Source organism: Mandrillus leucophaeus, unplaced genomic scaffold (genome assembly GCF_000951045.1).
Source record: "Mandrillus leucophaeus isolate KB7577 unplaced genomic scaffold, Mleu.le_1.0 Scaffold19, whole genome shotgun sequence".
NCBI lineage: Eukaryota > Metazoa > Chordata > Mammalia > Primates > Cercopithecidae > Mandrillus > Mandrillus leucophaeus.
In genome coordinates, this window is record NW_012101920.1 from 8,081,263 (window position 1) to 8,107,828 (window position 26,566).

General features: G+C 40.6%; 1 protein-coding gene across 1 annotated transcript in view; it reads left to right on the plus strand.

Annotated features, from left to right (window-relative positions):
* The window catches only part of LOC105538337 (vesicle-associated membrane protein-associated protein B/C-like), a gene marked incomplete at its 3' end in the record, with an annotated part of 50,241 nt that extends 24,430 nt beyond the window's left edge, over nt 1-25,811 (plus strand). The window contains exons 2-3 of the mRNA XM_011978183.1: nt 10,760-10,912; nt 25,704-25,811. Of these exons, the coding sequence (XP_011833573.1) occupies nt 10,760-10,912; nt 25,704-25,811 (261 nt within the window). The remainder of the gene's footprint in view (nt 1-10,759; nt 10,913-25,703) is intronic.
* Between the last annotated feature and the right edge of the window lie 755 nt (nt 25,812-26,566).

Sequence of the window (26,566 nt, forward strand, 5' to 3'; positions counted from 1 at the left end):
CTTGACTCATCCTGCTTTGTGTAAAATGTGAATCATGTTTTGCCACTCTTCTAGTTAGATAGATTTTTATTTGGAGTAGAATATTGCTTATCTTTTTGTTTATTTTTGTGATCATTGTGATCAGAAATTTTGGTCTTTCAAGTAGAGAATAATTACTAGATGTCCACTAGTCAATGGGATAAAGAGTGCATTGAAAAAATTCAGTTTATTAAATCGTCTAAGATCCTTTTAGAACTGATACAAAATTCATCTGTGAATAATCTTCCACTGCATGATAATCTTAGTGCTGGATATAGATAGAATGTATGAAGCCTCAGCTCTTATGTACTCCTTTTAGCCATTTTTTCTATTATAAAAAAAATCTAGTGCATTAAAGAAAAGTAGTGACAGTATTTATCTTTAGATGGTCTTTAGTCTTTGAAGTTCATACAGCAGCTTTTGTCAGAATTGTAGACATGGGTGTTTGTCTTGAATTAATGAGACTACTGCAACTTTAAACATGTTTTAAGTGATAACCTTGATTTTTATAAATTATACAAGCATGACTATCAATGTTGATTTGTCAGTTTTCAACAACTTTACAAGTCTGAACAAGTAGAAAATTATTTCAAAAGAACCTTGTTTGGATCTCACATAAACTACAGGTAGCTTTCTGTATATGAAAAAAATTTTAAGTACGGAAAAATACAGATAATATAAATACCCCAATATGGAGTAGCTAAATGTTAATAATTTGTTAGAAGACTTGTTTTAAATCTTTCTTTAATAAGTAAAACTTCACTAATAATTTATGACATGTCTGTACTCCATATCTGCTGATTCATACTCCCTCCGTTTTTTTTCTTTTTTTTTTTAACTCTGCAGAGGAATTTAATGTGAACTATTTCCATTTTTTTCTAGATCACTTAATGTAGTGTCATGGTGTATGGATGACTTAACATGTTTTTGAGACCCATCAATTGTTGAAATACAGATCTAGTTCATTCTTTTAAAGAGTTGTATAGTATTCCTTCATGAAATTTTAGCATTTTTATTGTAAGATAATTCTTTATATATTTTGAATTCTAGTCACTTATCTGTTATATAAACTGTAAATATCTTAGTTTTCCAGGCTGTTCCTTACTGTCTAACTTTATATTTTTTCAGGTAGCTTTCCTGAGTTTGATCTGAGGAATTATTAAACTACAATAGCATGCCTTCCGGTTTAGTTTTCCCACCCGTGGAGTTGGTGGCCTGGGTTTTGTTTCTTTCTGCTCTGAAAGAGCTAGGAAACTAGTGAATTGAGCAAGCAGCCTGCAAGGCTGGTATAGTCTATTTCAATCAAGCTGGCTTCTGGTGTGCCTTTGATGGCATCATCGGTGAGAGTTCTTGGTGTTGATTTCTCTTGCTGCAATAACAGGTGTGATGTTTCTCAGTAGCTGACTGGCTCCCGAGGATACCAGGAGGATACTTTATTAATTTAAAACACTTTGCATTCTAAGAGTTCTTCAGGAAAGTTATGTGTCTGTGGGTAGGGTTCTTTTTATGTGGTTATTTCAAAATAAGAGCTATACAATTAGGCTTTCTGCTGGAATATTGGAATATAATGCCTGTCATTTAAACACATTGGTTGCAAAGCTTTAAAGCTTTATTTTTGTTTCTAAAGCATTGATTTAATGTGTGAGCTGACAATTCAATCAAGAAAATAGATTTTTAAGAAAACTTCTCCGCTGTCCTTATTCTTGAGTTCATGGTTATTTAAGAGCTCACTCTCTTTGAATATCTGTTAGTATGGTGTCTTTCATTTTTTAGGGAGGGGGCAACTTTAAAAAAAAAAATCACCATACAATAATTATGATGAAAGCATTATTGACACAGTGAGCATTTTTAATACCTTCAACCTATATATAAGCAGCACAGATTTAGAATGATTTCAGATCCAGGTTTTGAAGTAGGTGTCTGTTTACAGGAAATGCAGCAGAATCAGAGTACAATGACCTCTGAGGAAGTCTCCTATTCATGCAGCATACATTTTTACTGTGTTTGTGGCACTGTTCTAGTTCGGAGGATCTGGTGATGAATAGGATAGACACCCCGCCCTGCCCCCCACTCCATGTGGAAACAGGAAAGGAACAAACAAAATATGTCCTATGCAGAAGATGAAAAGGGTGTAATGCTGAAACGGGAGCAGCAGTCGTCTCGGTATTTATTCACCCAGAGCCTGGATATGCATACAGTGGGTGCATGGAGGAAGAATACAGCCATTGTGTGAAGTAGATGGAAGCATGGCATGGCTGTTTGTTCATTCAGCAAATATATTTATTGAGCATCTGTTCTGTGCCTGCAAGTGTTCTAGGTGCTGATGATCAGTAATGAACAAGAGGGACGAAAAAGTCTGTGTTGGTGGAGTTTCCATTCTAGAAGGGGAAGATTGATTTACATAAACAAGGAAAGAAATAACGTGGGGATTGGTGCACTGCAGATGGGTATGGACAGCAGAAAGCAATAGGATACTTTTTAATGAAAATAGACTGTCAAAGGGTAAAATTTAAAAATATTAATAAGATACCCAACAGATTTTACTTTAGAGTGTCTGTGTCCCTCCATTTTAGTGTATTTTCCCCACATACAGTCTTCTGTATTGAAACCTCAAGCACACTTTTATTGTCTTAACAAAATCCATCAAAAGTCACAGGCTTCTGGAGACAGATTATTACCTTCCCAGAAGGTAATCTTTTTAGAGCTGAAATGAAATATGGTAACTGGTTTTTTGGAGAGGCTGTGAAAAGGAGAGATGTTGTACCTAATTTGTGTTTTCAAGAGTATAAAATAATACAGCTTTTTTTATGCAGAGTGAAAAAAACTGTTGTGAAGCTATTAACTCTAAACTTATATCTAGAAAGCTGAGACCTGATAGATTATATATCAAATTGGTATATAACTTATTTAGTAACATATAGGTTGAGTTTCAAAGTATTGTAGCTACATCAGAAGATAAATTACAGAGGAAGGATATGTATTTGTGAAACCAGAATTTCATGAACTCTAGAAGAGGAGCAATCATTTTGCACAACAAAGAATCTTTATTCATATATACACACACAATACAGATTTTCAAAATCTCAATAATATTTAATGTTAGAAATGTTGAGGGGGATACAACTGAAAGTGAATTAATATAAAAGACCAAATACTTTTTCCTCTTCCTTTTTTTAAAAAAAACATAGTTTAGAACAGTTTTAGGTTCACATGAAAACTGAGCAGAAAGTATGCACAGAGTTCTCATGTAGCTCCTACCCCACACATGCATAATAGCCCCCTCCACTGGCAACATCCTACACTGAGTGGTACATTGGTTACCATTGGTGAACCTACATTGACACGTCATTGTTAGCCAGAGTCCGTAGTCTGCATTAGTATTCATTTCTAGTGTTGTACATTCTGTGGGTTCTGACAGTGTATAATGACATATATCCACCATTATAATATCAGAATAGTTTCACTGTTCTAAAAATGCTCTATGCTCCTCCTGTTCTTTCCTCCCTTAAGTTCTATCAGCACCTTATTTTATTTTCTTATTTTTATTTTTTGAGACAGAGTCTTGCTCCATCACCCAGGCTGGAGGGCAGTGGGGCGATCTTGGCTCACTGCAACCTTCACCTCCTGAGTTCAAACTATTCTCCTGCCTCAGCCCCCTGAGTCGCTGGGATTACAGGTGTGTGCCCCCCACACCCAGCCAATTTTTGTAGTTAAAGATGGGGTTTCACCATATTGGCCAGGCTGTTCTCAAACTCCTGACCTCAAGTGATCCGCGCCCCCACTCAGCCTCCCAAAGTGCTAGATTACAGGCGTGAGCCACCACTCCTGGCCAACACCTTATCTTTTTATTGTCTCTGTAGTTTTGCCTTTTCCAGAATGTCATAGAGTAAAAATCATACAGTATGCTACCTTTTCATACTGACTGCTTTCACTCAGGAATGTGCATTTAAGGCTCCTCCGTGTCTTTTCATGGCTTTGATAGCTCATTTCTTTTTAGCACTGAGCACTGTTCCAGTGTCCGGATATACCACAGTTTATTTTATCCACTCACAAAATGCTTCTGCATTTTGGCAGTTATGAATAAAGCTGCTATAAACATCCATGTGCAGGTTTTTGTGTGGATATAAGTTTTCCACTTACTTGGGTAAATACCAAGGAGGGTAATTGCTGGATTGTATGGTAAGAATATGTTTAGTTTTGTAAGAAACTGCTAAATGGTCTTTCAGAGTGGCTGTGCCCCATTTTTCATTCCTACCAGCAGTGAATGAGAGTTCCTGTTGTTCCATATCCTCGCCAACACTTGGTATTGGTAGTATTTTAGAATTTGGCCATTCTAAAACCTAACAGTAAGAGAATGAACAAATGTGTAATAGTATCTCATTGGACGTCTTTTCTTTTTTTGTTTTTCTGAGAATGGAGTCTTACTCTGTCGCCCAGGCTGAAGTGCAGTGGCACACTCTTGGCTCACTGCAACCTCTGCCTCCTGGGTTCCAGTGATCCTCCTGCCTCAGCCTCCCCAGTAGCTGGGACTACAGACATGGGCCACCACACTTGGCTAATTTTTGTATTTTCAGTAGAGACAGGGTTTCACCATGTTAGCCAAGCTGGTCTTGAATTCCTGACCTCAGCTGATCCACCTGCCTCAGCCTCCTGATGACAGGCGTGAGCCACCGCACCTGACCAGACATCTTTTCATATGTTTATTTGCTCTCTGTACATTTTTGGTGAGGTGGCTGTTCAGATCTTTTGCCTATTTTATTTTATTTTGTTATTTTACTGTTATTTTTTTTTTTTTTTTGAGACGGAGTCTCTTTGGTTCTGTCGCCCAGGCTGGAGTGCAGTGGCGTGATCTCAGCACATTGGAAGCTCTGCCTCCTGGGTTCACACCATTCTTCTGCCTCAGCTTCCTGAGTAGCTGGGACTACTCAGCCCGTCCCCACGCCCAGCTAGTTTTTTGTATTTTTAGTAGAAACGGGGTTTCACCGTGTTAGCCAGGATGGTCTTGATCTCCTGACCTCGTGATCTGCCTGCCATGGCCTCCCAAAGTGCTGGGATTACAGGCGTGAGCCACCGTACCTGGTCTTCATTTTCATATTATTGAGTTTTAAGAGTTCTATGTATATTTTGGTTGACAGTATTTTATTCGGATATGTTTTTAGCAAATATTTTCTCCTGGCTTGTAGCTTGCTTGTCTTCTGCAGAACAGATGTTTTTATTTTTAATGAAGTCTAGCTTATCAGTTATTTTTTTCATGGATTTTGTTTTGGTGTTGTAAGTAGAGTCACCTCCAAATCCAAGGCCATCTAGATTTTATTCTGTCATCCTCTAGGAATTTTATAGTTTGATGTCTAAATATATTTTAGCCTTTATTTTCTCGTAGAATTGCTGAGTTAAAAGTAAAATTGTGGCTGGGCGCAGTGGCTCACACCTCTAATCCCAGCATTTTGGGATGCCAAGATGGGTGGATCACTGGAAATCAGGAGTTTGAGACCACCCTAGCCAATGTAGTAAAACTCTGTCTCTGTTAAAAATACAACAATTAGCCAGGTGTGGTGGCATGTGCCTGTGGTCCCAGCTACTTGGGAGGTTGAGGCATGAGAATCGCTTGAACCCGGGAGGTGGAGGTTGCAGTGAGCCGAGATGTGCCACTGTACTCCAGCCTGGGTGACAGAGCGAGACTCTGTCTCAAAAAAAAAAAAAAAAAGGTAAACTTGTATATTTACTCCTTAAAAACATCTATCTTGCCATTTAGTAGATAGGATGTTATGCAGTTCTTGAGGTAATACACAGATAGGTAAGGCCTAGATTGAATTTTCAGTTCGTTGGGAATTTTCATTGTTACTTTTTATAATTTGATGAGACATGAACTTTTAAATTATTCTTTTGTAAAAAGGTAGTATTTACATTTCCTGAAAGGAAGGATTTTAATTTTTCTTCCATGGGTCTTGAATGAATAATTACAGAAAAGCATTTAAATCATATGTAGATCAGGAGACTGTTTAAAGATTTAATGGAATACTTTTCCCACAAAGTGCTCTTAGGTTTCCTGACAAGTTTATTCAGCCATTTTTTTATGACATTTTCAACACCTGGAACCTGACCTCTTAATGTTGTTCTGGAATGTGACTGTCTTCTTTGACCTTTAAACCAGAACTTTGTACATCTTAAGGCCCAATTTTTGTAACTAAGAGTAAAAAGCAACTATTTCTTCTTTCACTTTTAATGGTATGCAAGTTTTTGCTGGTATTGTAGTATTTGCCTTCTAAAACAGGTCAATTCTAGCCCCTCTTACTGTCTTACTCTTACCTCTTATTTCCTTAAACACAGTTTAAAATGACAAAAATCCAAGCACAGTGGGTCCTGGGGGAAGGTAGAGGAAATAAATTATACTATGTTTAGCTTTATCTAAATACATTTTAGAGCATGTCAAGGAATTCATTTTCAGTTAGTGCTGTTTCATAAGCATCTTCAACAAACTCACACAAATGTTCACAGGTGAGTATATGCATAATCTAGGATGTAAAGGATGTTGTTTACATTATTAAAAAAGAGTAACAGTTTCAAAGAGTATTGCCAATTTCTCCCAAATTCATGTTTTTTCAATTTTTTAACCTCCCATTTCACATTTTAGATGCTTAGTTCCTAGTTTTGCAGACATTATCTGAAATAAGGAATAGAAGATTAAAAATGATTTAAAGTATATGCTGTGGTTCTAGAGACACATCATTTTTTTATCTCTAAAAAGGAAAAATTCTAAGTTTAGAAGGAGATTTCATTTGTAAAATTGACTCTGTACTTTATAAGTAGTGTTTAAATTCATTGGTGATAAATATGCATGTTGGTATAGTAAAATCCCATTTTTTACATAATGCTTTAATGGAAATGGCAGTTTTATGAAATGAAAGTGACTAGTAAAAATCTGAATGATGCTCATAAGATTTTACATCATTTTTATTGAGGGTTTTGTGTATACTAATCCATTAATACAGGGGAAAAGGAGAACACTAACATAGTTTATTTCCTATAATTATTCAAATCTAATATAATTTATTTTCAATAAAATTCTTGGAGTAAATTGACCAGAGTAGGGAGAGGAAGGTTGGCCTGTTCTTACAAACTATCTTGATTTTTTACCTATGGGACTTTGTTGTTTTACCAATGATGTTGTTTCATTGCATATATTTTCAGTATAGTTCCCTCCAGATTTTTACAAATAAAAGCCCGTGAAAGGCCAAGAAATCCCAAGCATGTAAAGACCTAGTATTGCGGAGGGAGAAATCTGGGATGTTTATTTTATCCTGTTTATTATTACAGATATTGCTTGTCTTTTAACAATTTAGACTTCCTTTTATGTGATTTATGTAAGTTGAAGCACCATTAAGATTGCTGTGTAACAGCAATTAATTGTGATGCAATGGATTAACCTGGGGAAATTTTTAAAAACAGTTAAATATTTACATTTACATTTGGCTTATTTTTGTAGAGTACTTTGAAGAAGAGGTCAGTGTAAGAAATAAACAAATACTTAAATTTGGGATCCTCACACCCCAACTTCATAAGGGGGAGAGGAGGGAAGGAAGAGACTAGAAACTGAATTGGAAACTAGCAAGTATTCCGGATTTCATCACAGTGGAATCTTGCCGGCATCCTGGTTTGCTGCTCTCACTATACTTCAAACCATTTTAGAAAAAAAGATCTATGTATTTTTGGATGTTTTGGGGGCCATTATGAATTCTTGGCATTCTGCTCTGAAGATACTTCCATATTTTTGAGGCAGAATCTTGTTGAAACTAGTCACTTTAAGCTTTGATTAAGCTTCGATTTAGAACGCTTTGTGGCCTGAGAGTTTCTGAATCACATTCAAACTGTCGTTGAGTATCTGTCATCCTTAGGCTTTATATTTGAAAGCTCACCCTAATTTCAGGTGTCTCTTTATGTCGTGCACATTTTTGTCCACTTTTTTCTCCCTTCCCCCAGTGTTGCGGTGCTGCTGTGCTTATGTGGAGTTCTTCTGAGTTGCAGTTTTTAGATGAGGGTCAGGGAGTGCATGTACATGGTGATTTGCTTGTGCTCTCATAGATTTGTGTGTCCTTTATAGTGTTTGTGTGTGTGTTTTATTGCTGCTTTGACCCTAGAAAATCAGAGCTTGCATAGCTAGTCTTTTCCCCCCTACTCTGTGAGTGCTGAAGTGGTCCCTTCCTTAAGCAAGCAGAGAGACTTACTAGGAGGACAGCTTTTTCTCCATCTTTATTATGAGTCAGACTGTCTGTGTTGGAGAGTGGAAAAGGGTAGTCACGGAGAGTGCTGCCTCTATAATCTCCCCAGCACTGCTTCAGCACCAAGTGTCCTGTTTCTCCCTTTATGCCAAGAACTTGATGCAAGGATGGAGCAGCGTCAGCATCTGGCTCTCCCTTACTGTAGCTGAAAATCCTTTTGGGCCACAGGTACCTGGCCTCCTTTGTACTCTTAGTTTTCAATGGGGAGCTGACTTAGAGTGTAGTGATAGAGTTGTTTGTGATAGAAAGGTAAGCAAATGGAGAAATTCTCATGGAGTGTTGCATCTGTGAAGATGTCACTGCTCGTGGAATGAGAATAGTGTTTGCAATAATAATTCACAAAACAATAGATGATGCAGTAGTATAGTCAGTTCTGCTGTAATGCATTCCTGGAATCACCACACTATACTGAATAGCTCAGTAAAAACCACAGGGCTTATGAGGGAAGTGTGGTTAGGAGCACAGCACTCAAAGCCTTTGTTGGTGACGCATGCACAAAGATAGGGTGCTGGTAAAACCACAAATGCTACAGCAGATATGGCATTTTCTTGAAAAAGACCCAAAGTTTGTCTGTGGATATGGACATCAGAAGAGTTGTTTTCTTGAAGTAAGGAGGATTACCTGAAATCATATGGAAAGTTGTAATACCAGGTGTGGATAGGTGTGGCTCATTACCCACAAGGTGAACTGAGGTATCCCGTAGGTGGTTGAGGTGTGTGTGCTTGTAAGTTTTCTGTATTTCTTTGCAGTTGGGTTCAGCAAGGAGCAGTTTTCTGTGTTCCCCTAGTGTTGATAGCAGACAGAATCACGCAGAAACAAATATGAAAATTGTTTATGCCCAGAATATCCCTCTAATATGCACATGAGTAATGTTGGATCAAATTTATGTTTTCAGAATAAGCCTCATAGCAGAACTGGCTGTCGTTTGATTTTGGGATTGAGTCCCATTTCCTTCCTTCCTTATCACCATTTTTGATTTCTTAATTTGTATTAAGGTAAGCCCATATCAGATTGATTTTTTTTTTTTCATGCCCTGAGCATCTCAAGAGTAGAGACACCAGCCTGAGATTTTAATTTTGCTGGAGATAATCCACACACAGGTGGTTTTCTTCTAGGTGAATATGTGGATTGAGACCTTTATTCCATGCAGCCACGGTGCTGGGGCTACAGAGATGGGTAAGGCATAATCCTTGTCCTTAGGAACTTCGAGTCTCATCGAGAAGTTTTTCAGAACATACATTTGAATGACTTTGTTAGGTCAACATTACGTATTTGTTTGTGAACACACAAGCACACACCCTTTCCCCACCTTCACTTCTGGTTTCCTTGCAAATGTAAAGACCAGAGTAAAGAACTTGCCTAGAGGAAACACAGAAATACTTACGTACAGGTGAAAAATATGTAAATTTGAAAAGGTGTTGAAAAGGACCTCAGTTTTTGTAGCCACCTGACTAATAAACACAGAGATCACATGTCCACCATAGAGGGGTAAATGCAGAAAAGCAACTTTCAGAGTAATAGGAATAGTATTATTTCATTATTTGTTAGCCCCCATCCCTTGCACATGTGTGCATGTATATTGTTTGTGTAAACATAGATGATGTGGAAAGATCTCCCATATTGTTAATATTAGTTATCTCAGGGGACAAAGGAAAGCTTATTCCTGTTTATACATCTTTTATTGTTTGGTTTAAGAAGCATGTTTTACTTTTTTAATTAAAAAAATCTAATAAAGTAGGAAGTGAATAAATAATAGTAATAAAAAGTATCTTCAGGCCACTGAGCCTGTTTGAACCCTCCCGGTAGCCTCAGTAGTTAATACTGTCTGTAATGTTTCAGGTGTGGACTGCCCAGCAGGACTCTGAACTTCTTGCTATAGCCTAAGGTGATACAAAGTTTTCTGTGGCAACACTATAATGTTGAGAGTTTCTGTGTTTATAGACCATTAACACCTCAAAGTCTTTCTTCTGTCTGCTCCTCTTGGCACACTGTGCTAGATAATCATTTTGGACCGAGTTTAGTCCTTTGTGCTCTCCCTGTTAGATTTCATATTGTTATTGTGGAAACCAGTATTTAGCATGGGTAAGAACTGGCCTTAGATGCAAGCCATCTGGTTACAGATCCTCACTACCACTATCATGAAAACTTGGACAAGTAACTTGTCCCCCCAAGCCTCAGTTTTCTCATTTACAAAACAGCAATTATCATAAAGTTGTGAGGGTTCAGTGAGATGCTGTATGTTAGAATACTTACACTAGGTACCTAGTGAAATAGTGGGAACATGGTAAATATTAGACGTTACTGGTAGTACATTAACCTCAGCTCATCTCTTTCATCCATTGGCATGTTAATGAGATAATTGTGGATCTCAAATCTTCCCTTAACTGTATTTATAGCTCTCCTTTCCACAAACCTTCTCAACTTTCCTCATGAGACCCCCAATCAGTCTCTGTCTCATTCTACAGGTCCCTTCACTGATGTTGTCACCACCAACCTGAAGCTTGGCAATCCGACAGACCGAAATGTGTGTTTTAAGGTGAAGACTACAGCGCCACGTAGGTACTGTGTGAGGCCCAACAGTGGAATCATTGATGCAGGGGCCTCAATTAATGTATCTGGTAAGTCCGGAGATGAGGCCTGGAGGGTGGACTCAAAAGGCCCCTGGACAGTAGATTTTCTTAAAGTTTATTTGCAGTGTAGCAAAAGAAGAAGATAGACTTCTCTCCACCCACCCCCCCCACCCCACCCCACAATCCTCCACCCCACAATCCTCCACCCCCGATCAGAAAGCTGGGTCCCAGTCACCTGTTTTTCATAATTAATGCCTCCTTGTTTCAATGCTTACAGCCCCTTTGCACCTCAATAGTTAGAGCAAAACTGAAGTGATAACTTTAGACCTCACTTCAGAATGAGTTTTGTTTTCACTCCTTTGAAATTAAATCTGCCCTTTGGCAATAAATATAAAAGGGCTAAACAAACTTAATTTTACTTTGTGGGAGAAAGCTAAATGGAGTTATTTTCTTACTTAAGCTAAATGATTTCTGACATTAAGCTCATGCCATTTCCAATGATTGGCCACTGCACTTTACTGATTGTGGAACGCCAAGGGAGATGAGGGCTGAGGAAATTGGAATATACTCGAGGGTGTCAGTTTGGTGCATGTCTGATGGCTTTCCCTTCTGTCTGCGAGTGCATATATTTTCCAAAATCCAGCTTTTGAAAAGATGCTGGTAAAGTGCCCAAATTGAGAATTGGATTTCAGAGTTAAGGAGATGTCAGTGATGGGTTGGAGTTTAAATGCATTTTAGAAATGGAATAAACTTTCAGCTCATTAGAACTTCTCCAGCCAAGAAGGAGCTCTGGGGGAGTGTGTGTTTATCCTGTAAATGTCAGGTGACTCACTGTCACAGGGGCTTCTGCATCAATAGAAGCTACTGCTCGTTTGAAGGGAGTACCTCTCTGGCTTTTTCCATGATAGATTTTGATTGCGATACTTTTGGCTATTCATTTGACACCTAAAAAAAATGACTCACCTCTCCGGAAAGATATAAGGTGTTTCATTATCTGATCATTTCTGCAAACTCTTATTCCCTGCATCTGTTGGTCTCTCTCATTATGGTGCACCCATGCCAGCTCTCCCCCTGTGCTTCTCTGAGTCTGCAAGACCTGATCTGGACTCTCGAATCAGGTTATTATCTTGAAGTCAGGAGGGTGGAAGCTGGCATTGATTGAGTGACTTCTGTGTGCTGGACCTGCACATGTGCTGTCTCATGTCATTTCTCTTACCTGCCCTGTGAGGGATGCGTTTTTACCTCCATTTTACTAAGAAGTAGACTGGCGGTCATCGGATCATGAAGCTAGCAAGTGACAGAGCCAAGATGTGGATCATTCTGACTGGCTCTGAAGCCCATGCTCTTTGAACTGCAGCGCAGCACTCTGGAGAAAGGAAGGGACTGGGATTTTGGCATTTCCATATCCTCTGGATCCGTATGATTTAAATTTTTCTGTTGACGTCAAGGGCAGCTGAAATCTTTTATTCCCCTGTTTTATCTACTTTCCCCCCTCGATTTCCATGCCCGTATCAAATTTGAGCAAGTTTGTCAGTAGATGAAAATTACCAATTTTCACAGTAAGAACAGGGAACGCAGCATGGTTTTCTGAATAAAAGAATCTCAGTAGGTAGTTGTACAATGTTAGTGTGTTTTCTGATATAAAATATAAATATGTATGGGTGGGTGTAGGTGTATGTCTCTGTCTCTTTTTTTTTTTTTAGACAGAGTCTCACTTTGTTGCCCAGGCTGGAGTGCAGTGGCGCCATCTTGGCCCACTGCAACCTCCCAGATTCAAGCAATTCTCATGTCTCAGCCTCCCGAGTAGCTAGGATTACAGGTGTGTGCCACCACACCTGGTAATTTTTGTATTTTTAGTAGAGACAAGGTTTCACCATGTTGGCTAGGCTGGCCTCAAACTCCTGACCTCATGTGATCCGCCCATCTCGGCCTCCCAAAATGCTGGGATTACATGCTTGAGCTGCTGCGCCCGGCATCTCTGTCTCTCTTTCAGGAGGATCCATTGTTTCCCCATCATAGGAATTTTTAAAAAGCAAAAGCAAACTCTGCCTTTGTTCTGATCTATGATTGCTTACACAAGGAAGACCAAGACTTTGTGGTTGTGGCCTACCTTTGGCAGATGAAGTAAGGCATAGAGTGTGACACAGTCATCAAGGGTCACGTGGATGGTCATGGCAGCACTGCTATTTGAAGCTGGTGGCTTGGCTCCTGATCCAGTGCTCTTTCTGTCATACTAAACTGCCTCAGTAGTGTTAGAGGATGACCCCACTTATGAATGAATATAAAAAGTACCATCATTCTCAAAGTTTAATGTATTTGGGGGAAAAAGTGGTTGAATAATAAAATGTCCATGTGTCTGTAGACTTTCTTCCTAGATGAGACAAGATCATATCTGCACCTTAGAAAAGGGTTCCTTTGTTATTATTTGGTATTTATCCCCGTGCTTGAGGGGAACCAAGGTGAAACCAGATATCATTACATTTCTAGGACAGCCTTGCAAGTCAGCAAAGGAGACCAGCCCCATTTGCTGCAGTTGTATCGCTAAGGGACTACTGCGTCATTTATTAGACGTGCATAGCCTGGGATAAAAAGCACTGCCTTTTTCCAGGAGTCCTCTTGATATTAATACAGCTACATGATGACATCTTGGTGAGTCAGTAGAGTCCTCAGGAGGAGGAGGATACCAGTGGACAGGCAGTGCAGATTATCCAAAAGCCAGCCTCCCCTTTTCCCCGGATGTGCACATGGCCAAGCTTGGTTTTACCCACTCTCTTCAAAGATTAGTGGATTTGAGGTTAGGAAACCTGAACAGGAAGACCAGTTATGCTGTTTAACCAGCTGGCTGAATTTTGACCAACCTGTTAACCTTTCTAGGTTCTTGTTTTCTCACTTGTAAGGTAGGGAGAATAGTGTCTACCTTACAGAATGTTTAAAAATACTGCAGAATCGACAGCATGGTACAAGAGTGGTACATTTGTACATTGTTCTTCTTCTAGCTTTGACAAAAACCGGCTAGTTTTTGAAGAAGGTGGATTGCATAATACTTGAATTGACTGTTTAGAAATAAATCAACCCCTACATTTTGTTTATTTATGGACCTTTCCTAATTTTGAGAAGAAATTTGTATTTTCTCTTCCTTGTATAATATTCATTTGTTTTATAGTGAAAAGTTGCCAGTACATTTTCAGATATAATCTTTAAAAAGGTGGCCACCAAATCAACTTAAAATACTGCTAGCATTGCCCTGCCCACCACCCAGAGTGGGCAGGGCATACCTAAGAAGGACATGAACAGTGCGCTTTTCCCATTTCTGAAAACCCTTGGGATGCACTAGCCATTCGGGAAGGCTATAAATCATTATTTTAAAGAGAGGAGGGACGGAGGGGGAAGGAAAGAAAGAGAGGAGGGAAGCAGGAAGGTGGGAAGGGAGGGAGGGTTGATGTCTGCCCATGGAGCTGGCACCTGTGCTGGCCAGAGGGATCAAGGTTTTGAAGGCACACAGGTCCAGATTGTGACATGGAAAGCCAGATGTCTTTGAGACATACCCTGTGAAGCTCTTCTTACCTTTTCACATTACCCTCATATTCAAGGGACCTTACATTGTGCTTCAAAAGTTCAGGCTCTGACCTATCATGCTATTTTCTTCAAAACATGGCAGATCACTTATTGGGTCCTTAAAAAAAACTCCCTTTTATAAACTTACGTGGTAAAGTAAGAGTGGACAGAGGCATAACCTAAACTTTTTGTGTCAGTGGGTTATAATGTGTGGGCTTTACCAAAGAGTTGCTTTAAGATATCGTCCCCTGGACCTATGATTTGAATCCTTTTCTTTGTCCTTTCCATAGGTGCTTGTCTTATCTCATTTTTATTGTAGCCCCTTCTGGGGTTTATGCTTGTTGGATGAGACAGCATGGTAGGTAGGGGGTGCGGGGGGCTTTCTCTTTGCATTCACTGGCCCAGAATTGCTGTGGTTTTGGCCCCTTGCTCCATGATACATACTATCAACTAGAGATGGTTTTGAATTATTTAATCTGGACCTCAGCAAAATAGGTGCACTTAAATAAGGATTGAAGAACGGGACGTTGGATATTTTTCCTCCTGAGATTTCAAATGTAAGGAATAAAGAACTTTTTGAATTAATGAATTGTTTTGAGGCAGTGGGGGATCTTCCCAGTTGTTCTAGCTTTACAAAATTAAATCTATTTTCTGAACTGTATGGTGGGAAAATATTTTTTAAGGTACATAATTTCTGAAAATCTCTTTATGGTAAGCTGTTAGGTGGTTGTGGATTTTTTTTTTTTCTTTAGTGTTTCAGTTAATAATGAGGGAGTTTTCCATTAATATTCCAAACCTTGTTTGCCAGCGGATACAGCAGGTGAAGTGGTAAAATTATGGGCCCATCAAAAATACTTACGCTTCCTGTAATATGATATTAAGTTTAATATTTTTATAACCTTCACTGAATTCTAATTTCACTAAAGTAGCAAGCATGCTTCCATTTGTAGTTCAATTATGTACATTGGTTGCCTGTGTACCAAGCAAATTAGAAATGCAAAATATCTGTGTGTGGAGGGGGGCATTGGAAAGAGTCATTAAAGATACCAATATTTAGGTACGGATGTACTTTACTAAGTGTACCTTGGGAATTGAAAATGAATTAAAGACAAACACAAAACTCCCAGTGTCTGAATCTGTATTTTAAATTAGAATTCAAAGGATTAAGGAGCAGTATTCATTCCTGACATACAGCCCTTTTCAGCACTCTTTTCAATCACATTTAAAGCATAAAGTTTTTCCAGTAAAATCCTCAGGACAGCCAGGTTCGATGGCTCATGCCTATAATCCCAGCACTTTGGGAGGCCGAGGTGGGTGGATCACCTGAGGTTGGGAGTTCGAGACCAGCCTGACCAACATGGAGAAACCCCGTCTCTACTAAACATACAAAATTACCTGGGCATGGTGGCACATGCCTGTAATCCCAGCTACTCAGGAAGGCTGAGGCAGGAGAATTGCTTGAACCCAGGAGGTGGAGGTTGCAGTGAGCCAAGATTGTGCCATTGCACTCCAGCCTGGGCGACAAGAGGGAAACTCCATCTCAAAAAAAAAAAAAAAAAAAAAAATCCTCAGGACAGAGCATGAACATCAGCAGCTCTTCTTGGATGGAAACATTGATCAGTTAATTTAAATGGATAGTATTGTGATTAATAATTAATCCTTTTAAGATTTCCCTGACTCAGTTTAATATAGCTGTTTGGTGGCCCTGGACCAGTCAACCGGGGTGCACCTTTCAGGTGATTAGCACTAGGGTATAAGCGCACAGAGCCCTTAGACAAGCCAAATATTTATCCATCAAGCACTGATAGTGGGAGCTGCGTTTGGGGTGTTTGGGCTTCTTAACAGCAGCATTCTTCTTAGTTTGACTGTTTGCTTTGGAAGTCTCTGATAAGCGAAACTTTTTTATAAGTGGTTTCCATGAACCAGGCTTATTACTCTCAGGTAACAACAACTCACATTCATACTTTAAAAGATGTCTTTAATCTTTTTCACCAGATGAGATTCTGGTTAAACAAAAAGTAGAAAAAAGAAAATTGCCAACAAAAATTCAGCTTAATTATGCTTTTAAGGGTTTTTACACATTTACTGTAATACTTAGCTTTTTAATGAAGAATTGTTACTTTTCTTGTGACTATGACATAGTTTATTCTTTACATTTTCAAATATCAAGCTCGAGAGGACTTACACGTTTCGTCTACCTCAGTTAGCTGAAGGTAACTTCAACTATGTACAGCATAACTGAGAAGCAAAAAATAAGCAAAGTTTTAAGAAGCCAAAAGTGATTTTCTTTTTGCTCATTACAGGTCCTTGCATACTTACACACTTGAGGGCTCTCCAGTCTTGAATGTTGTCTTGTTTATTCTTACCTTAGACTTACTGTTAACCCTGTCCTGGTTGCCAGCCCATCACAGATCAGAATAAAGGGAAAGGAGTAGAGAGGTGGCCACATTGAAAGTGGCCCATGTGACAGCGCGTAGCAGACAGTGGACGTGCTGGGCAAGAACACCACAGAGAAGCAAGTGCGGAGCATTCAGAAATAACAGTGGGGAGCCGGAATTCCTTAAGCCTCGGGGAACTGCTCTCCATGTTTTAGGTGATCAACCCCAAGAGACACAGCTTGCAGGTTTCACTAATATGGTATATAATGGGGGTTCATGTCACCACATAAGAGTAATCAGAAAAGGGGTATGTTGTATTCTGTTATAAATGTTAGAGGAGACTGAAAAGTATGTTGGATTTTTGAAAAAGATTTACATTTTAAAAGATGTTTATAAAAAAGAGTGAATAAGCCTTGTTATTTGGCCAGTGCCTGTAGATAGCAGTCCTCATCTTCCATTGATACTGGAGAAAGGAGACCTCACTGTCAGCACATTTGTACTAGTCTCTGCACAAATAAATTAATCAGACTGTGAGGAGTTTGTTTTCTAAGACAGAATACACAAACTGGAAAATCCTGTAGAGAACACAAAGACTCTTCAGTGTTGACTGATTTATTAGTAAATGCAATTCATTATTTACTTGCTAGACTCAGAGTTCCATCCATGGACCTCTGAATAGGCAGAGGTCCACCAAGGTAGTCATGATCTCAACGTGTTGAGGACCCTAAAGGAAATGATAAATTTGCTCACAGTCTAAAATGTCCGACTTCTTTGCTTTAGGCTAGAATTATATCGCCTTGTTTAGGTAATGCTGGTTATCTCCAGCTCATCAGGAGCTCTGCTTGGCATTTATGTATCTGTGTCTTTGATTACTCTCAAAAAAGTGGATCAGTGACTTCATTCCGATCCTATAAGCGCAGTGTGGTAGAGGACAGTCTTTATGCAGGCTTTGTGAGAGGATGGGGAGTGCGAGACTGAGGGCACTGCCATCAGAAGCTGGAAGCCCTGTCTTGCCCACTTGGAAGGGAGGGAGTGACTCTGGGAAGTAGGACAGAAGAAAAGCCAGCTAGTGGGGATAAAGGAGGGTTTCGTCTTTGGGCTTCTCCAAGGATATTTCTAGGGAGAGCATGATTCAGGAACACTTTGAATGTTGGAAGAGAAGAAGGTGCAAACCTGTCAACTAATGAAAAAAATGCAAATTAGCACCCAGAATGTGAGCTATTAAAACATTAAGTTCTGGGCTCAGTCTCACTGGGGAGAAAAGGCAAACATGTCAGTAGGAGCTTAGGAGTCTTGGAGTTGACAGTCTCCTAACAAAGTAAGGTGCCCACAGTAGGCACTGTAGTATGAAATGGTGTTTCAGCAGGAACTGTGATGTTAGAAGGTATAGCACAGCACAGATTTTCCAGGTGCAGGCCCTGGGCCAGCAGCAGCAGCAACAGCAGCAGCCCACCTGGGGACCTGTTAGAAATGGGAGTGCTCATTCTCACTCCGTCCCTGCTAACACAGACATTCTGGAGGTGGGGTCTAGCAGTTAGTGTTGTAGCAAACATTCCTGGTGATTCTGATACTCACTGAAGTTTGAGAACTTTTCCCTCCAGGGTTCTTATCTACATTTTATTATATTTATATATTTATTTATTTTTGACAAAGTCTCTCTCTGTTACCCAGGCTGGAGTGCAGTGGTGCCATCTCAGCTCACTGCAACCTCTGCCTCCCGGGGTCAAACGATTCTCGTGCCTCAGCTTCCCCAGTAGCTGGGATTACCGGTGTGTGCCTCCATGCCCAGCTAAATTTTTTGTATTTTTAGTTAGGGATGGGATTTCACCATGTTGGCCAGGCTGGCCTCAAACTCCTGGCCTCAAGTGATCTGCCTACCTCGGCCTCCCAAAGTGCTGGGATTGCAGGTGTGGGCCACTGCGCCTGGCCTTATTTATTTACTTATTTATGGAGTTGGGATCTTGCTGTGTTGCTCAGCCTGGAGTGCATGCCGCTCTCATAGCTCACTGTAGCCTCAAATTTCTGGGCTCAAGCAGTCCCCTTGCCTCAGCCTCCCAAGTAGCTGGGACTACAGACATGCACCACCATGCCTGGCTATTCCTTACAGTGTTCTGTCAGAGGATTAAGTCCTGGAAGATGGGGTATATTGACATGTGAGTAGAGTAAGAGAGAATCAAGAGAAACGTGTCAGGCAGGGCTGACATGATAAGAGGAGACTTTGATGATGATCGGAGAGCGTCACTGGGTCTAAGGACATAGGGGCATGGTGTGTGGCCTGAGTGACGTGCACACTTGTTGGAGCAGAAGGGAGGCCTCCAATAAGAGATACCAAGAAATCCAAGAAGGGCCAGATTGTGAAAAGCTGAACTGATTGCCTTTTACTTAGGACATAGTTACTCTTACAGGAGGTTTTTGATTTGAGGAATTAACGTGATACAAGTAGGGTATTAAGGTAAGATTAAATGTGTGGAGTTTGTAGGGGCTAGGCAGGGTGATTTGGTTGGGAAAGAAACTAGAAGAAACTTGGAAAAATCTCTTAGTTGGGAGAAATCTAGAGAGATCTGTGGGCCTGAGCTGAGATTGTAGGCACGCAAAATGTGGAGAGAGAGATTTCGAAGATAAGATTCTGAGATTAAAAAAAAGTGAAGCATGTGCCATAGTGCTTGTTAGACTTTATTTGCTGTTACCATTATGATGCAGATGAAAGTGATCTGTGATTTGCTTGGGTTCTCAGAAGCAGCATTTATGCTGCATTTAATCAAGTCATCATTTCTCCAAGGGGTGTGTGTATATGTTTTAAGTAGCGTATCTTCTGCATTTCTTTTCTGTTGAGGAAACTCTGATATTATTGATCCAATGTTTTAAGACCCCAAAGGCCCTTTCTTAACAGGATCCCAGTTTGCAATCTGTAATACAACAGGCATTGTATCACAAAGCGTTAATGTGGATGAGTAGTGACCTGGCTTCCAGGCTGTCTTCTGGTAACAGACTTCTTTTTAATGTAGTATCAGCAGATACATTTTAAAAGTAGGATAGATGGTTCATTTAAGAGGGCTTTATCATCAGTATCTCTGGTATTCAAGTGAAGAGATACTGGTGAATACCATTTGGTGTAGCATAACAGTGCTTAAACTTTTTGGTCTCAGGACCGCTTTACATTCTTAAAAAAGAAGACACAGCTGGGCACAGTGGCAGGCACCTATAGTCCTAGCTACTCAGGAGGCTAAGGCAGGAGGATCACTTGAGCCCAGGAGTTGGAGGCCAGTCTAGACAACATTAGCAAGACCCCATCTCTTTTTAAAAAAAAGAAGTGAAAGTGAAGTTAATGGGAAACTGTTTAATAACCTGCCATGGAAAAAAGTACATAATTTCTGTCACCGTTTGCACATATGGAGCTGAAAGAACTAATGATTAGTAGCATTCTGTCATGTTTTTATAAAGTTCCCACTAACAGGATAGAGCAAATTGAATTTGACATGAGATGATAGTAGCTGAAAAATACAAATTATTTGATGTGAGTTAGGGGCCATGTTAAGCAGGATGTGGATACCGAGGTACTCCAGGAGTTTATGAAGTTTCACAGAATCTGGGTGTCCCAGATCTTCACTGTGGCTCACTGATGTCGGAGCCCACAAGCCAAGGAGAGCTGGTGGTGGCAAGCACCCCCCTTAGATGTTCCAGGCTGGTAGAAATCTAGAAGTGAGTCTTTGGGGCCTGAGCTGAGATTGTAGGCATGTAAAATGTGAAGAGATTTCTTTTCAAAGATGAGATTCTGAGATTTAAAAAATGAAGCATATGCCATGGTGCTTGTTAGACTTTTTTTTTTTCTCCAAAGCAAAAACCTTTTATCAGATCAGAAACCTCCCATAAGTACCCACCTTATACGTAGAACTTCCTGAAAGTTGACATGCCAGTAGGGCACGGTTTTTATTCCCAATTGAAAAGTTTCTATTCAACAGTGTATTTAGGCATCTGTGTATATATCTGCTCAGTCCTCTGCTTTTGCAGAAGGGCTGTTGGACCTGCTACCTCAGGCTGTCGCCGGGGCTCCGTTAAAGTGATTGCTTACACCCACTGCCTTGTGGTGGGTGTTTATGTCTTCTCCCCTGCCCATGAAATGGTCCTTCCATGTCTACACTGTGGTGACTTGGTAGGTAGGATGTTCTAGGCCTGGAGCTGTGCTGGTGACATCTGTAAGGTCTGCAGTAAGGGGGCATTATATCTCAGACAGTGCCCTTCTGTGGAGGTAGAGCAAGCAGTTGCAAAGGCGTTTGATTAGAGGAGCATAGGTAATGCCCCATTCCTTCCGTAAGGAATGTGTGTGCATGCATATGTGCTTCTGTTTTCACCTGAGGGCCAGGTATGTCCCGAAAACTCAAGACCTGGTTTGTGTAAATCTCCTTTCTCTTTTTAAACTGCAGATTCTACCAAGAGGGGTACTACATAGAGCCACCAGTGTGTTATTACTTAACCGCATTGACTTACTTAACCATATTGTTTACCTCCTGGAGGGCCTGTGCTATTTGTTGTAGCATAACAGTGCTCAAACTTTTTGGTCTCAGGACTCCTTTACATTCTTAAAAATGAAGACGCAGCTGGGCACAGTGGCAGGCACCTATGGTCCTAGCTACTCAGGAAGCTAAGGCGGGAGGATCACTTGAGCCCGGGAGTTGGAGGCCAGTCTGGACAACATAGCAAGACCCCATCTCTTAAAAAAAAAAAAAAAAGGACCCACAAAGCTTTTTGGTTTGTGGGGTGTATCAATATTATATTAAAAATTAAACTGAAAATTTGTAAAATTATTTAAGAATGACGTAATTACATGTTAACAGTAACATTTTTAATGAAAAGTAAGTTTTCAAAAAAATTAGTGAGAAGACTGAAACTTGACGCGTTTTTCCATTTTTTGCCAATTTATTTTCTTTTTTTTGAGATGGAGTCTGTTGGTCAAGCTGTAATGCAGTGGCACGATCTTGCCACTGCACTGTAGCATGAAGGACAGAGCGAGACTCCATCCTCCCAGGTTCAAGTGATTCTCATGCCTCAGCCTCCCGAATAGCTGGGATTACAGGTGCCCGCCACCATGCCCGGCTGGTTTTTGTATTTTCAGTAGAGACAGGGTTGCCTCTTGGCCAGGCTGATCTCAAACTCCTGGCCTCATGTGATCCACCCGCCTTGGCCTCCCAAAGTGCTGGGATTACAGCCGTGAGCCACCATGCCTGGCCTGCAAATTTCATTTTTCTTTTTTTTTGTTTTGAGGCAGAGTCTTGCTCTGTCACCCAGGCTGGAGTACAGTAGTGCAATCTTGGCTCACTGCAATCTCCACCTCCCAGGTTTAAGCGATTCTCCTGCCTCAGCCTCCTGAGTAGCTGGGATTACAGGCGTGCACCACCAAGCCCAGATAATTTTTGTATTTTTAGTAAAGAAAGGGTTTCACCATGTTAGTGAGGCTGGTCTGGAACTCTTGACCTTAGGTGATCCACCCACCCCTGCCTCCTGAAGTGCTGGGATTATAGGCGTGAGCCACTCTGCCCTGTGGCAAATTTCTTTAGTGTCTATTTCAATAGAAGACAGGCTGGATTCTCATATCTGCTTCTACATTTAGTCTGTTAGGATGTGTTCTTTTGGTGAATGCATATGGAGAAAAACTGCTTTCACCACAGATAATGTAGTTGGAAAAGGGAAGAGTATGTTTAATGCTTTTTCAGATAAATCTGAACATTCTTCGATACTACACCAAAACTTGACAAGTGTTACTTTCTTCAAGGTTATTAGTATGATGTGGAATCTGAAGCCATGTCTGTGACTTTTTGAACATTGTTTCACTAAAACACATCAGTCTCTCCTGTACTTTGAATGGATTTTGTGATATCATGCATGGACTGTTTGGAAACCATTTGCTGAGTGTTGCAGAGCTTCCAAATGTTGGCATATTGCATCGTACACTTGCAAAAACATCACATTCATTTGTTTTCCTGCTGATCTCATTGGAAAAGTCTGTAAGTATAGGCCACTATGCCCAGCTGATTTTTTTATGATAGAGATGAGGTCTTGCTTTGTCGCCCAGGTTGGTCTTGAACTGAAGTGATCCTCCCGCCTTGGCCTCCCAAAGTGTTGGTATTAACAGGTGTGAGCCACTGTGCCTGGCAGCCCTTATCTTTTTATCTTGAAAAAGGAGATATGTGCTGCTTTGATGGATTGTTGTGAGTCGTAAATGGGAGAACTAAGGATAATTTGCCTTCTATGGTACCTATTACATAGGAGACATGCGTAAAGGTTCTTTTCCTTTCTTTCCTTCTTGGGCCATCATGAAAGTATTGGGGATGAAGAAGCTGAGGGATGGTGGAGAAATGGAAAGGAAAGGCCTGTTTTCCCTTGGGGCATTCTTAGAACCCAGGCAGAGCTCTGGACACAGTGCCCTTGGCTGTACTTTTTTACTCCCACTGCCTCTAGGAAGGTGATGAATGGGAAGGGGCAGGCAGAGCTTCTTGTGGCTGTTTTTTGGGGGTGTGTTCTGTTCTCTGGATCCATTGTTTTTTTTAATTTTGTCTAAATAGCTTCTCTAAAAATTAGCATTTTCCTTAGATTGCTGTCATGTGAGCATCAGGGCTCTTTACAAATAAACCTTGTTCCTCCTCAGAGCTCTCCAGAGTGGTAGACTTGGGAATGGTGCAATAGCTGTTCACGGCTGGGAGAACAGAGGCTCAAGGGGAGACAGTGTTTACTACTAGATCTGTGCCCTGCCAAAAATCTAAGAGTAGTTCAGGTCAAAGTTCTCTGCTTTCCTAAACTGAAAAATACCAGAGCATGATTTTGTCACAGCCAAGCAAGACCTGAAATTCTTAAAACTGAATTTACTTTAATTTTAGAAAGGGAATGTTAATCTAACAGTGTGTCCCAGCTCCAAAGAAGGTTGACAGTCCCTGTCCAGGAAAGTTCACAGCGCATGTGAAGACACTGGCTCTTTACTTTATAATGTGTGTCTTCCTTATTGCAGTCTTGGGGGCAGAAAAAACAAAACAAAACAAAACACATTGGGAATTTAGCTTTCAGAAAAAGCATTGACCTTCCAGTCTGGTCATTTGTCCCTGAGGTTAAGTGTCAAGCCCAGGTAGGTAAATGTTCCAGGTCTGTCTATAGGAAAGTTCAGCTCTTGCCAGTTCAGTGATGCCAGAGAAAGAGTTACGTTGATAAAAGGTTTACTTTCTGACAGTTATTGAATTTTGTCCTGAAGAAGTCTCCCAGCAAGGCTTCCTGTAGCTCAGGGCACTCAGGTAGGTCTTGTGGGCAGTGAAGCTGTCTGGGTGACTAGGACACCAGTGCATTTAAGTCCGGTGCATGGTTAGGTTTCAATGGACTTTCTCTGTTCCCATGATGGAAAGTGCCACTGCATCCCTGAGAGATGGATGGGGGAAGTTGGTATTTCTGTCCTGTTTTGTGACTCGTTCCATTAGCTTTGTCATGGGGCCTGGGTGCCAGATATAAATCTAGCTCGTGTTGGAGTGACTAGTGTGGCGAAAGGGGTGTAGACTGCACTTGGAGTCAAGTCTTGGCTCTCTGTCCCAGTGTTGCCGCTTCCTGATATTGTGACTTTGAGGGAGCCACTTCACTTTGTGGAATCCCAGATTCTTCATTTGTAGACGAGGGCTATCCTGCTCTCTATCTGCTGCTGACTGTGGTTGATTGTGTGACTCTAGAGGAAGCACCTGGGAGGTTCTAAGTTGGGATTTCAAGGTGAGAGAATGCTGATAAGGGCCCAGCAGAAAGGTAGTAGAAGCCCTGCTGGTGAGAAGCGTAAGGCTTGTACTGTCAGAGGACAAGGCACCAGTCCTTTGTGGTGGCTGTGAGCTTAGGTCTCCACACCAATTGCCTGAATTTGAGTCTGCACTCCACCAAGGTATAACCTTGGGCACATTCACCTCTCCGTGTTCATTCCTTTCATTTGAGAAGTAGACACCGGAATAGCCCCTCTCCACCCACAATAGTACCTACTTTTTAAGGATTAAATGAGATACTGGTAGACGTAAGGGACAGAGCCCAGTTTCTGGCACATGGAAACGCTCAGTCCATGCCCATTGTTGTGGTCAAGGCCACAGTAGGCTTTCGCTGCATGTGAAGTTGTTTCAGGGAACTTAACTAGATGTGTGGATTAGCCAAAACCTTGTAGCAAAGTAATGTATTCTAAAGCAACCATCATTTGATAGGAGTAGGCCCAGCTGCACTCTAGGAAGTAGGTTGAAGGGAGCCAGTTGGGGTAGGAAGGCATCTTCCTCCATGCAGTGGGTGTGACTCATCCACAGGATCCTCTATGTGAGATTTCTCTAGGTTCTTAGGGAAATAAAAGGGGGGTGTAAGCTGATACTGTTTTCCCTGCTGTGTGAGTGTCCTACTTGTAAAAATTTTCTAGTATTGTATTGGCAAAATTGTATTTCAAGGATTATCTTGATTAGCTGTATGAGAAATGGGTTGGAGAGAAGCTAAAACAGTTCCTTAAATGTTCTTAAACATCTTAGATTATTCCGTTTAATTCCTGAAAAGATCATTTGTATATGTTTTCTTGAGCAAAACAGGCAGATGGTGTTGCTACCCAGTTTCCCGATTCTGTAAGGCCTATAGCAGACATGTATGGTAGGCTTGCAGTAGTGAAAGATCCATGGACTAGGAATCAGAAGACTGGGTCCTCGGCCTTATTCCCAGCTCTGTCATGCCCTGATTTTGTAGCTCTTAGGTTGGTGACCTGCAAAATGGAGATGTTAGTCACCCTTGCTTACTCCACCAGGGGCGTCCATCCTAAGAGATAAGAGAATGCCGGTAAATTGCTTTACAACCAAAGTACAAATATTAGCATAATAAATGGCACTGACAACCAAGCTCTGACCCTCCTAATGAAATATTTTCTTTCTCAGTGATGTTACAGCCTTTCGATTATGATCCCAATGAGAAAAGTAAACACAAGTTTATGGTTCAGTCTATGTTTGCTCCAACTGACACTTCAGATATGGAAGCAGTAGTAAGTACTGAATGCTTCTTATTTTTTTCAGTAATAATAATTTAAAAAACCAATTAGATATGGAATTGTGGGTGCATGCATTGCAAAATATGTCAAAATTGTTTAAAAGGGAATAGTTTTTTTTTTCAGAAGGTTTGTACTTTAACTACCTTTGTGGTTTTTCTAAAACTTTGAGGAATAATTTTAACATTTTATGTGACTTCCTAGAAGGCTGTTCTTTTCTGACCTTTCTGAGCTCAGTGTGCTTCAGCAGCTCCTTGCACTGGTGGCTGGTGTCTTGAATGGTTAGGGATTGCCTCCTTTCGCCTCTCCTTTCTGCCCCGACAGAAAAGGATACTTTTCATTGTCCTGCCTTTTCTTACCGTGTCTTCTCATCCCCCACAAACTCAAGAGCCATGTGAGAATGTCAGTGCTGAATGTCCTCACCCATTTAGACATACGTGTGTGTGGCTTTGTTCTAGTAAATATGATTATTTTCCCCCTGCTTAAAATATATGTTTAACTTTTCTCTAATTTTGATAAAATTAAGATGACTTCATTTTTATAAAAGAATTAAGTGATATTAGTGATGGTTTTGGGAAAAAAAAAAAGAGTATAATGGACATTCCCCCCAAAACGAGCTTTTTATACATTTGAATAAGTCCATAGGCATTCTGGGGCTGGGAGTTGAATTGAAATGTACAGTACAACCCACAGCCCCAGCAGGGACAGATGCGTTTGTCCTTACAGTTCGGGAAAGCAGGACAGGGTTGCCTCATA